Here is a 13,793-nt window from a genome sequence, read left to right as displayed (position 1 = left end):
TCATCAAAAAAAAAAAAAAAAAAAGGTTGGCTCTTACTCTTGAGATTGACTGAGAGATAACAGAGCCTTGGATACAAAGAACTGATGTGATGAAACTCCTATTCCAAAAGGGTAAACAGCAATAATGATCTGATGACTGGCAGGCAGGGGAAGCAGCTGAGAAAGACCTGAAGCCAATGAAAAACTACTGTATTGCCGGGTGCCGGCAATACACGCCTGTAATCCTAGCTACTCAGGAGGCAGAGATCAGGAGCCAGCGCAGGCAAATCATTCAAGAAAACCCTTCACAAAAAAGGGCTGGAAAGGTGACTCAAGGTATAGGCCCTGAGTTCAAGTCCCAGTACCACCAAAAAAAAAAAAAAACTGTATTAATTCAACTGTGCAATAAAGACCTGGTGCTAGACTAGAAAACCTTGATAAAGTGAAGGTATCAATTGAAAGTACAAATGGCAGTAGGCATCATAGGAAAAGTCTTAGAATTTCATGTCTGAGGAGAATAATGACACCACTAATCAAGACAGGAAACACGCAGAGAACACCACAGAAAAAAATGAGTTTCCTTATGGTCAATGAATATTTTATTACAGTAAATATTTTGTTATAAGCCACATTACAAATCTATAGGAACAATGAATAAAAATTCACGTCCAGGGCTGGGAGCATGGCTCAAGTGGAAGAAAGCCTGCCTCTCAGGAAAAAAAGATTTACTCTGACCCTAAGGGAAAGAAATAAAGCATTTACATAATCTCCCCACCGTTCTTCACCCAGCTCCCAGAATATTTTGGGACAAGCATCTATGTGTGTATATAGTAAGGAAAAGGCTATCCTAGTGATAATTTCAGCAGTATAAACTAATTCCATTTCAGTTGTTAGAAAGTCAAAGCAAAACATCTGTGTCTTAAGGATCAACACCAAGCATACCTCTCTTCCTGACTGTATCTGTTTTAATACCATACCAGATGGGACTACAAGTCCAATGCACTCTCCACCGTGTTGCAGAACTAACTCCTTCTGACTATATTTTACATCTAATCCAAAACTTGAAGGTTTTCCCATAGCCTGACTCCAAGTGTAATTAAATTGGTTTCAGTAGAACACCTGCCTGGGGGCAAAGTTATCAGAATTAACTTCTTGAACACAATTAGATTTTATTAGAGAATGTACTCAGAAAAAAATCTATCAGGACAATCTAGCATGATTCCTTAGTACTGGATCTACAAAGAGCTTCAACCAAAAAACAGCAAGCACCGCCTAAAGTGAGGTTTAAAAGTGGCAACTTGGGAGGGGGTGGGGCAGGGGGGAGAAATGACCCAAGCATTGTTTGCACATATGAATAATAAAACAATTAAAGATAAATAAATAAATAATAAAAATGGAACTTCAACTAGCAAATAAATAAATAAATAAACAAATAAATACAAGCGGCAGCTTCTGTGGGATGATGCCAAAGAACCACTATGCGCTTGGTCACATTCCTGGTGGCATTATGATTATGCAAGAAAATGGCCATACTTTTGGAGACGCAGAGTGGAGTGAAATGACAGATGTTTGGAATTTTCTTTAAAACAAAATAGCAAGAAAAATTAAGTGAAATAAATGAAGAAAATACCTTCAATAGACAAATGTCTTATTGAAAGTGGGGGATAAATATATTGGGGAGAGGCCCACTATACTATTCTTTGTTGTTTTTTTTTTTTTTTTTGAAAACCCTAACAGGCCCCTCCATGAGCATGCTCACTGTGGCAGCACCAGGTTAGCTAATGCCTCAACCTTTGGGTACAGCCACTCTTCCACTCAACTCCAATGCTCCAAACCAGAATCCTGGAAGAGGGATCTGCCACTTTCCCAAGGAGAGGCCACACCCAAACACATGCCAGCAAGGCCTTTCGCAGCGATCCTTTTATCTGCACATGTGCCCAGTGCCCACGTGACACTCCAAGTTACCTGGAAGGGAGGGAATGCATTTATAGTTACACTATAAATAGTGCTTTGCACAGTTACCTTTTAAAATGTATGCTGCTATATTTCTTTTTTTAAAAAAAGATCCAAACATGTAATAATGTGTGGATACATCCTAAACCTAACTCAGATTCCCCTCCTAACACAACCTGATCAGCAATAGTAAGGACAGAATTTCTGTTGATGAGACACTTAGAACCAGGACAAACAGCATTAGAAATAAACATCTTCAAGAATAAAATTGAGGAAATGTCTAATACACTAAAAATCAGTATTATACATTTTCAAAATATCACCAAATTATAGCATTTCAATTCCACAGGCTATTTGATATCTATCTGGCCAGTGAAGAACATTAGAAGATCTGGATTTATTCATCCTTGGAGGCTTAAACAGAACTGACACTAGATCATAAATAATAAACACAAATTTCTACTCAGTGGATCACACCAAACATAGGCATAGTGTGAAAACATCTTTTTTTTTTTTTTTTTGCCCCAGCACTAGGAATGGAGCCCAGAGCCTTGCATATGTGGACAAGTACTCTATCACTGAGCTAGAAAGGCCAGCCCCTGGGTAAGAACAGCAAAGAGAAGTTGCAGAATATGTAGGTTCTCAGAAAGTAAAATGTACAGAAGTCTTTATTTGATTGAGATGGGGATAGCATTAACGTCTATTAAGTTAGGGTATTTTTGTTTTTATTTTACCAAGCTGGGGCTGGAACTCAGGGCCTCACACTTGCTAGGCAGGAGCTCTCACTGCTTGAGTCAGTCCAAAAGCCCTAAGTGAGGTTTTTGTAACTTTAATTAATCCACAAAAATAATCTTCGTGAAGAAGCAATACAGAATACTTTGTCGGAGGAAATGTCTGTTTCCTTAGATTTGATTACAGACTGCTATAAGTTATCCAAACCATTATTTTTAATGACTACGTAGCCAATTATCAAGCACCTTCTGAATACCTAAGACCTAAGACAGAAGAGCTACTGCTCCTAGAGAAGCCACAAAACAGACTGAAGGGGCAGAGAAGTGCTCCTGCACTACTGGATGCCTGTGGCCCACAAGTGTAGTCAACAGGAGGCCACCAGCCAGCATCGGGCAGCACTGGGTGACGGACAGGACATTCAGGGTTTAACAACCTGTGGAACTTGCTGTAGTGTTTCCATGAAATGGCTCAAAGTTCTCATATTTTACTTGTATACAGGAAATAATTCACAAATAAATTTTATTTTTTCTTCTACCTCCAGACTTTGGACAATTTCCCATGCAATAAGCCTTTTGTTTAAAATATAATCTAGTGATCTCTCAAGGTGGAACAGTACAAACATTGCATTGGATGGCAGAAATCACAGAGCTCTAACAAGGCGCAAAAAAAGAAATCACAGCCTGATTTCAGTTTATCATTTAAAAACCTCAACATACGGTATTAGACATACACTCAGAATTCCACACTTATCAGCTGTCTCCTATCACTGAAGCTATTTAGTAAAGTTCTGTATCTCTCCACAGCATTGAAAATCAGGAAAACTCATTTCTTTCGTGGGGTAGCGTTTGAACGAAGGACATTGCTAGAAGACACTCTGCTACTTCAACCATGGCCCCAGCCCCTTTTGCTTTATTTTTCAGATAGGGTCTCCTATCTTTGGCTTTTTTGCGTCGGCCAGCCTCCAAGGGAGAGCCTCCTACCAACACTTCCCTATACCTGGGATTGCAGGCATGTACCGATACATCTAGCTTGTTTGTTGAGATAGGGTCTTGCTAACTTTCCTCCTCCCCCGGCTGGCCTCAAACATTGATCTCCCAATTTCCATCTCCCAAATAGCTGGGATTACATGCATTCATCACCACACCCAGCGTCAAAAACTCATTTCTAAGAGCAAAACTTTAGTTTACTTACTACTGAGGTAATCTCTGCCAATCATTGCTGTCACTTTGACTTTCTAACAATAATAAAACCTAAAAGTTTTATCAAACTGTATCAACTAACCCAAACCCATGTCCAAACAAAGGGCACAAAACAAAAAGACCTATAAGGAGACACTGATTTTGAAAGGCTCAAAGTATCTACTGTTTTAGCCAGCCATCAGTAGTGAACGCCTATAATCCTAGCTACTCAGGAGGGAAGAGATCAGGAGAACTGTGGTTTGACGCCAGAATGGGCAACTCGTTCTCAAGACCCATCTTGAAAAAACCCATCACAAAAAAGGGCTGGTGGAGTGGCTCAAGTTATAGGCCCTGAGTTCAAGCCCCAGGACTTTTTTCATTTCTATTAGGATGTACTTGTTGTACAGGGGGATTCACTGTGACAATTACAAATAGACTTACATTTTACATTGGTGGTTGCCCCACATACCAACTGTTTTAAAATGAAAAGTAATGATGATCTTTTAATGACAAAAATTACCACATTCTAACCCCCTTAAATGTCTAACATTCTTTTTCTACCATCTGTCTTAATTAATTTGATCTTCAAAAAAAAAAGCCAAAGCTGAGCACAAGTAGCGCACATCTACAAGGAGGCTGAGATCCAAGGATCATGGTTTGAGGGCAACTGGGGCAAAAGTACTTTGTGAGACTCCCTTCTCAACCAACAGCTGGGTGCGGTAATATGCAACCTGCCATCTGAGTGATGGTGGAAAGGCTAAAGTATGAGGATAGTAGTCCAGGCTGGCCTGGGCACAAAGCAAAACTCTACCCAAAAACAAGGTAAAAGGGCTGGAGGTGTAGAGCTTCTGCCAGCCAGCCCTGGGCTCAAACCCTAGTACCTCCATCAAAAAAGAAAACAAAAAAGCTTTTGGAAGGTGACCTCATGCACACCATGAGGTCTAAGTGCAGCCCAAGTATGAACCACAATATAACATTTGCTAGCGATACAAGCAAAATCATACAGGATTTATTCCTATACAAGTTACATGCAGCAAAGATAAACCACGTGAAGGCAAAGCCAACAGGATGAAACAAACTGACAACTATCTAATAAAAGAGCTAAATTAGAGGAAGATGCCTGTGGCTCACGCTTGTAATTCCAGCTACTCAGGAGGCAGAGATTAGGAGAATCGCGGTTCCAAGCCAGCCAGGGCAAACAGTTCACAAGACTCTATCTCAAAAAAAAAAAAAACAAAAAACACAAAACAGGGCTGGCGGAATGGCTCAAACAGTAGAGCATAGAGCAGCTAACTAGCAAGTGTGAGGCCCTGAGTTCAAACCCAGTGCTGCCAAAAAAAAAAACTAAATTAGAATTCATATGCATTTGCTTTATACTTATAGCACCAGAAGCACTGATTTCAAGAGTGGCTGTAATTGAAAATAACCATCTCTGACAGGTTTCACAGGCCTGACAGTGTACTTTCAATTCCCGTAATCCTAACTAGGGACTGTGCAGGCACTTGTCTGCTCAAGTGAACAGCAGTTGCAACCATCGGATATAAAATAATCTGTCGATTCTTATACAACTACATATCTAAAATCAAATCCTATATTCCATGGAAATTATGAATTATACCCTCATGAAAAACAAGGTTACAAAAAAACCTTACCAAAATATTAGCATATCAGTTAAGCATAGTAGTATGTGCCTGTAATCCCAGCTACTTGGGAAGGTGAGACAGAAGGACAGCATGTTTAAAGGCCACCCTGGGCTATACAGGAAGGTCCCATCTACCATTTGATCCAGCAATACCACTCTTGGGGATATACCCAAAAGAATGTGACATAGGTTACTCCAGAGGCACCTGCACACCCATGTTTATTGCGGCACTATTCACAATAGCCAAGTTATGGAAACAGCCAAGATGCCCCAGCACTGACGAATGGATTAAGAAAATGTGGTATCTATACACAATGGAATTTTATGCAGCCATGAAGAAGAACGAAATGTTATCATTCGCTGGTAAATGGATGGAATTGGAGAACATCATTCTGAGTGAGGTTAGCCTGGCTCAAAAAACCAAAAATCGTATGTTCTCCCTCATATGTGGACATTAGATCAACGGCAAACACAACAATGGGATTGCACTATGAGCACATGATAAACGCGAGAGCACACAAGGGAGGGGTGAGGATAGGTAAGACACCTAAAAAACTAGCTAGCATTTGTCGCCCTTAATGCAGAGAAACTAAAGCAGATACCTTAAAGCAACTGAGGCCAATAGGAGAAGGGGACCAGGAACTAAAGAAAAGGTTAGATCAAAAAGAATTAACCTAGAAGGTAACACCCACGCACAGGAAATCAATGTGAGTCAATGCCCTGTATAGCTAACCTTATCTCAACCAGCAAAACCCCTTGTTCCTTCCTATTATTGCTTATACTCTCTCTACAACAAAATTAGAGATAAGGGCAAAATAGTTTCTGCTGGGTATTGGTGGGGGTGGGGGGGGGAGAGGGAGGGGGCAGAGTGGGTGGTAAGGGAGGGGGTGGGGGCAGGGGGGAGAAATGAACCAAGCCTTGTATGCACATATGAATAATAAAAGAAAAAGGAAAAAAAAAATCATCAAATCCAACAACATGTTAAGGAGGATAATACATTGTAACCAAAAGGGCTTTACTCCAGGAATACAGTAGTTTAACATTCAAAAAAATCAATCAAGGGTATGCAAATTCTGTAATATTAAAAAGAAAAAATCAAGAAGAGGGACTGAGGGAAAATAATGGAAGAGTGAATGGAGATAGATTGTAAGCACATATGTAAATGTCACAATGAAACCTCCCTATACAACTAAAAATATTTAAAAATCAGTTATAAAAACATTCAAAATTCAGTCCATGTAATTCACCATATTGAAAGAATAAAGAACAAAGATGCTGAGCATGGTGGTACATTTCTATAATCCTATCACGCAAGATGCTGAGGCAGGAGAATCTAGAGTTCAAGGATAGTCTCAGCTACATAGTGAATTTGAGGCAACCCTGGACTACACAGTGAGACTCTGGAGAGGGAGAGAGGTGGAGAGGGAGAGAGGGAGTAAGGGAAAGAGGGAGGGGAAAGAGAAAGAGAAAGAGACAGACAGAGAGAGAGACAGAGAAGAAAAATAATACATTGTATTCAATGTATTGTTTCTGTATCTTCAAAGATACAGAAAAAAATCTGACAAAATTCAACACCTTCATGATAAAAACTCTCAAATAGATATAAGGAAACTATAAAGGCCATCTCTGAAAAACTTACAACTAACATCAAAACTAATGTTACCTCTTAGGTTGAGAACAAAACAAAGATATCCACTCCCACCACTTCTATTCAGCACTGCACTGGAAGTCCTAACCAATGCAATAAGGCAAGATAAAGGGCTGAACAGATTGAAAAAAACTAAAACTGTCTCTATTTGAATATGATACGATTATTTACATAGAAAAAAAGAATTCTCACAAAGTTAGGCATGGTAGCTCACATCTGTAAGCTCAGCTACTCATGAGGACTGAGATTCGAAGCCAGTCCAGCCAGCCAGTGAGTAAGACCCCTATCTCAATCAACAAGCCATATACAGTGGTTCATGCCTGTAATACCAACTACATGGGAGGCAGAAGTAAGAAGATCAAGGTCTAGGCCAGCCCTGGCAAAAATTCAACAGTATTTGAAAATAGCTAAAGCAAAAAGGGCTGGGCACCCAGGTAGGGTGCCCGCCTGCCTAGCATGTGGGAGGCCCTGAATTCAAACCCCCGTGAAGCAAAAAAAAATTAAAGGAGACTTAAAAAGTGGAAGAGATATACCACATCCATGGACCAGAAGCTTTAGCAACTGTCAAGATGCCAATTCTTGAGGTGAGCACTGGTGGCTCACACCTGTGGTCTTACCTATTCAGGAGACAGAGATCAGGAGGACCACAGTTCGAAGCCAGCCTGGCAAATAGTTCAAGAGACCCTACCTTGAAAACTATCCATCACAAAACAGGGCTGGTGGAGTGGCTCAAGTGGTAGAGTGCCTGTCTAGCAAGGGTGAGGCCCAGGTCAAGCCCAGATGTCAATTCTCCTCAAATTGATCTACAGATTCAATATAATTCCAATCTTCATTTCATCAAACTTTACTGTAGAAACTGACAAACTGACTCTGAAGTTTACATGGAAATTGAAAGAATTTACAATGTCCAAAACAATCTTGGGCAAAAAGAACGAACCAAGTTGGAGGATTATCTCACTTGCAAACTTACTACAAAGCTACAGAAATCAGGGCTGGAGATGTAGCTCAGTGACTGTTTGCCTAGCATCCACAAGGCCCTGGGTTTGATGCTAATACCATCAAAAAAAAAAAAAAGAGGTTTTTTTTTTTTTTTTTTTTTTCTTCTTTCTTTTTTTGGTAATACTGGGGTTTGAACACAGGGCTTCACACTTGCTAGGTCAGCGCGCTACCACTTGAACCACTCCATTAGCCACCAGCCCTTGTTTGTGTTGGGTATTTTCTTTCTTTTTTTTTAGGTGGTACTCAGGGCCTACACTTTGAGCCACTCCACCAGCCCTTTATTTGTGAAGGGTTTTTTCGCGATAGGGTCTCTTGAACTATTTGCCTGGGCTGGCTTCAAACTGAGATCCTCCTGCTCTCTGCCTCCCAAGTACCTAGAATTATAGGCGTGAGCCACCAGTACCTGTCTCAAAATTTTTAAATGGCAAAAAAAAAAAAAAAGAAGAAAAGAAAACTGAACAAACACTTCACAAAGTAAGATACACAAATAGCAAAAAATAAAATCATGCAAAATGTTTATCATTAACCATCAGGGAAACCCAAATTAAAATCAGTGAGTGAGCTTTGCACAGAGGCAGTATTGTAGCCGATGTTTATCTAAGGTGTAACTACTGCGAATTGAAAACTTGAAATAGAATTGGCATTGGCAATTTTTTGACAGTCTCTAAGGAGACTGAACAAAAAATAAATAAAAAAAATCGAGAGACCATTCAGCATCCACTGACAACAGAAATTTCAACAAAATGCAAAGCAACTGGAACCCTCATATTTTGCTGGTAGAATTTTGGACAAATGACATTTTTTTTTTTTCTTTTCCAGTGCCAGGGATCAAATCCAGGACCTTGCTGGGTAAGTGCTCTACCAATGAGCTTCAAACCCCACCTGATGATCCAATTTTTCCAAAGAGAATTCTTTACCTCATTTCTCGTTCTTCATGCTGAGCAATAAGGTTGCTGTAAAAATTCTCCAATGTCACTTTGGTCATTGTCACCCTTTCCTTTGTGTGATTACTCATGGATGAGCAAGGTGTTGAGCCTGTCATTGCCATGGCTGCTAGAAACAAAAAAGAAGAGGTATTAATTAGTCTTGGAGTTGGGTCCTAGCCATTAAGAATGTAAGCTGGTACATTTCCTGGAGGACAGATAATATGTAACAAAAGTCAGACAAACAAAATACTTGGAGAAAATCAGTATATATTAAGGTCCTGTGACCCAGAAAGCCCACCCTTAAGCATAAATACTAAAGAAATTATCCCAGGGGTTCATGCTGGGACACACACACGAGGTGCATACAGAAAGGCTGTTCAGTATGCAGTCTTTTCTGTTGTGGACTGTCAGAAGCAGTCAGTGAGGAAACAAAACACAGTAGGTGCATACCAAGAAATTCCACACATGGCTGAATTGGTTTGGTTTTGTCATCACAAATTTGCTTACAAGCAGATACGCACCAGGAATATTCCTCTTTGTGATGAAATCCTTTTGGTATTGGGATCTAAGGTGTCTAACTTTTTTTTTTTTTTTTTTTTTGTGGTGCTAGAGTTTGAATTCGGGGCCTCATGCTTGCTAGGCAAGTGTGTGCTACCTCTTGAGTCACTCCACCAGAACTTTCTTGTGTTGGGTATTTTCAAGACAGGGTCTGAAGAAATATTTGTCCAGGCTGGCTTCGAACCACATCAAGATCTCACTTTTGTTTGTGTATATTGTGTATGCACAGAATTATCAGCAATGTACGGAAGGCAGGAGGGAGAAAGGAAAAGGTGCTGAGGGTGAAAGAAGGTAGAAGTGCGCTGCATATTTACATGTGAAGATGGCATGATGAAACCCACACAACACTAAAAAGGAGGAAGGAGAAAACTATCACAATGAAATCCTTTCATATTAATGTACAATAATTCAAAAATAAAATTAAAATTTTTTTTAAATGATCACTATTCACGAATTGGACATATGGTATTCAAAGTTCCCTTACTATAAAATGTCATGTTTTTTACAGTGAAGTTTCTAACAATACAAAAGCAAACTCAAATGCTTTTAGGGTATCAGCAGAGGAATTTTCTTAAAAATCTCTGACTTAAGCACAAGTGAAGGTGAGAAAGAGGATCTCTAGTTTAAGGACAGCCTGGGCTATCTAGCAAGTGTCTTGAAAAACCAAAAAAAACAAAAACCTCTGGTTTATGAAACTTGGGTGTGGTTCCTTATTTGTCAGCCTATACCCCCTCCACCCACAATGAAAACCACATGCATTTCAAATGTGTTTTGTGAAAAAAGTTTGAAAAAAAGATACAAAAAAGTAAAAAGAGCTGTGTACTCCTTCCCTGTCTGGAAATTTCTGGAAGCTCTTAACATACATGCAGTTACTTTTTAACAGCTGAAATTATTTCAACATAAAAATACAACACAAGCTGGGTACCAGTGGCTCACATTTATAAACCTAGCTCCTCAGGAGGCAGAGATCAGGAGGATCGTGCTTCGAAGCCAGCCTGTGCATAGTTCATGAGACCCTATCTCAAAAAAACTTATCATAAAAAAGGGCTGGCAAAACAAAACCCAACATAAGAGTATTTAAACCTAATACAAACAATGCCTTCTGTATAATGAGCAATTAGGAAGTGTAAGTTGAACAAGGCAATGACTTAGTTGTCGACACAGCCAACAGTACAGAGTACATTTACACTGACAGGTATTTAAAACACTGGGGGAGCTGGGCACTGGTGGCTCAGGCCTGGCCTGTAATCCTAGCCACTTGGGAGGCTGCAATCAGGAAGATAAAGTAGCCTGGCCAGCCCAGGCAAATAGTTTGTGACACCCAGGCAAATGGTTTTTGACACCCATCTCCAAAATAATCAGAGCAAGTTGGTGGCTCAAGTAGTAGAAGGCCTGTTTTACAAGCACAAAGCCCTCAGTTCAGACCCCAGTTCCACCAAAAGTAAAAAACTGGGGGAAAAGTTTTGACTTGGTTTAGGGATGTACTCAGTGGTACAATGCCTGTCCAGCACACACAATGCTGTGGGTTTTTTTGGTTTTGTTTTTTGTGGTACTGGGGCTTGAACTCAGGGCCTTCACCTTGAGCCACTCCGCCAGCCCTTTTTTATGATACGTTTTTTTGAGATAGGGTCTCATGAACTATTTGCCCAGGCTGGCTTTGAGCCTTGATCCTCCTGATCTCTGCCTCCTATGTCGCTAGGATTACAGCTGTGAGCCACCGGCTCCTGGCCAATGCTTTGTGTTTTGATTTAAAAATAATAATAATAATAGTTGACTAATTTAAGTCCCGGGCATTACTTCCTAAACTTTTAAAAAGATCAACAAGATACTGAGTGCACTAAAAGTTGCTCATATTCTAGGCCAACAAATTCTTTAGCAGAGTGATTTTCATGGCTCACAGACAATGTCTAAAGTAATGGTAAAGACTGCACTTTCCTTCCCCATGACCTTTCTTCAAAGCTACCACCTCCTCCTCTTTTTCCACTTATAAAAGGTTTAGCCTAATTCTAATAACCTTTAATCAAAACATACGATTAAGATTGCCCAATAGCAATTCATAGGTTTACTGGGTCAATTGAGTGCGTTTCATGACAGGGCTTTCCCTCTTGCTTTCCATAAGGCAAGCCTTCCTGCCCTGACCCACAAGTCACTGGAGTCCTTTCCTTCATTCTCCTTCAACTCTTCAAAATCAGAGTAACAGATCGGTAGGACATTCTTAAATTTCAAAAGAGGACTGGGGAGTGGCTCAAACAAAGTTTTAAAAGGTTAAAAGAAGCTAGGCACCAGTGGCTCACACCTGTAACCCTAGCTACTCAGGAGGAAGAGATCAGGAGAATCGAGGTTCAAAGTCAGCCCAAGCAAATGGTTCTGTGAGACCCTATCTCAAAAAACCCTTCACAAAAAAAGGGCTGGTGGAGTGGCTCAAGGTGTAGGCCCTGAGTTCAGACCCCAGTGCAGCAAAGGAAAAACAAGAAGTGAGTCCTCCCTGGCTTGGGGGTCCTGGGAAGTGCCATGTAGGTGGACAGGGATCCTGCAGTCATGCTCTGAGCCCCACACAGGAATCTGAACATCGGGATAAGTCCCAGGGCGGTGGCCCCAGTACCACAAAAAAAAAAAAAAAAAAGGTTAAAAGAAGAATACCATCCTCATAAAAGTCAGGGATAGGGAACTACAAACTCAAAAGGAGGTCAAATGCTTGATAGACTTTACAATGGTTATCTCTATAAATAACCTTTCTCTCCCCAGTACTTTATTTCTTTGCAACTGAGAATACATTGTTTCATTTGGACAATTCAACCTGGCTAAAACTACTTCCCAAGAGTCACATGTGTAATCTCTCTTCAACTGTAACTCACTAGAAAGTAAGTACATGAGCAGAGCACAGCGGTGCAAGCCTGTAATCCCAGCACTCAGGAGACTGAGACAAAAGAATCAAAGTTCAAGGCCAGCCAGACCCTGGGGAAAAACAAAAAAGAGAGAAAGCAAGCAAACACAGCGCTATGCACTTCATAAGCACCTTAAAAAAGATGAACTAGGAAAACCACTGGGTTATTTAATGATGATTCCTAGGAGTTGGGAGTTGAGAGCGCCATACGAATGATGGAATGATGGAGAGGGTTAGGGCAGATGGGTTTGTATGCAGAGTTGGAGGACACAACTGTCCTCTAATGAGGAAGCTGCTGCCTATTGTTGGGGTGGGGAGATGAGCCTGTTCTTGAGGTGGTGGTGGTTTTAGGTTTAGGGAACCCGTATGTTCATGCTAAGTCAAAGCCAAGGTGAGAGGAACTACTGAATTGACTTCATTCTCACCTTCCTCTGTGCATTTTAGAAAAAGAAATTTTAAAAAAAGGCGAGTTTCCCTCCTCGTGTTTTAAGGCATTTCGGAATGCAACGAGGCGATCCGGTCTCTAGTAGCCGTTATGCGCGCGGTCTGATACGGACTTTCCTCCAACTCCTTGCGAACTTTTCCCTCTCCCCCGGGCTGTTCCTGCTGCACTCTCCATTTTCGGGGATCGCAGGATCATGTGCAGCCCGGGATCCCACACCTAACCGTGGGGAAGTGGGCAGCCTCAGCAGCATTACCACGCCACTCCCCTCAACCCCCGTGGGCTCTGGACGTCTCTGCCTCGGACCCCGGCTCTGGGGTCCTTAGGTCCCAGGAGGAGGACCGTCGCCGAGGGGTCGGGCGGCGGCGGCGGCGGCGGGCAGACAAAGCTGGCAACATGGAGCGGACGGTGGCTCCCGCCCCAAAGGCGCCCAGGCCCGGGTGGGTGGGGGCCCGGGAACGCGGGGGAAGGACGAGGAGCCCGGGCTGACGGGGAGAGGAACCGGGCCGAGGACGGGGCCGGACAGCGGGCGCAGCGGGAACGGAGAGCCCGGCACGGGCAGGGGAGGAGGAGACGAAGAAAAACGCCCGGGACGGAGGGAGGCGGCGGCCGCGAGACACTCACCAGACCCCGGCGGCGGCCACCGCAGACGCCCGCCGAGCCCGACCAGCCGGAGGAAGCGGGGACGCTCGAGAGGCTCCGAGGTAGAAGCCGTGACAGGCAAGAACAACAGGAAGCGTTCCAACTGCCGGAAAAGACGGCGGCGTAGAGGGTCCAAGGCACCCGGTGCCCCGCTGTGGAGAGGGGCGGAGTGCCTCGGCGGCCGGGGGCCGAGACTGTGCATGCGCGACT

At 42.2% G+C, this 13,793-nt stretch overlaps 1 protein-coding gene and 1 pseudogene across 2 annotated transcripts in view; one reads left to right on the top strand and one right to left on the bottom strand.

Annotated features, from left to right (window-relative positions):
• Nucleotides 1–13,790, bottom strand: part of Stk38 (serine/threonine kinase 38) — a 39,319-nt gene extending 25,529 nt beyond the window's left edge. Inside the window, exons 1-2 of one of the 2 annotated variants that reach the window (XM_020179576.2) lie at nucleotides 13,566–13,790; nucleotides 9,049–9,184 (exon numbers count right to left, since the gene is read on the bottom strand). In XM_020179576.2, coding sequence (XP_020035165.1) covers nucleotides 9,049–9,184; nucleotides 13,566–13,785 — 356 coding nt within the window. In that variant the 5' untranslated portion in view covers nucleotides 13,786–13,790. The remainder of the gene's footprint in view (nucleotides 1–9,048; nucleotides 9,185–13,565) is intronic. The other variant, XM_020179577.2, reaches the window with a different exon arrangement.
• Nucleotides 8,692–8,804, top strand: LOC141425993 (U4 spliceosomal RNA; annotated as a pseudogene).
• Nucleotides 13,791–13,793: the final 3 nt, after the last annotated feature.

Source organism: Castor canadensis, chromosome 8 (genome assembly GCF_047511655.1).
Source record: "Castor canadensis chromosome 8, mCasCan1.hap1v2, whole genome shotgun sequence".
In the NCBI taxonomy this organism is placed as follows: domain Eukaryota; kingdom Metazoa; phylum Chordata; class Mammalia; order Rodentia; family Castoridae; genus Castor; species Castor canadensis.
Note: the sequence above shows the minus strand (reverse complement) of the source record. Positions and strands in the feature narration are given on the sequence as shown.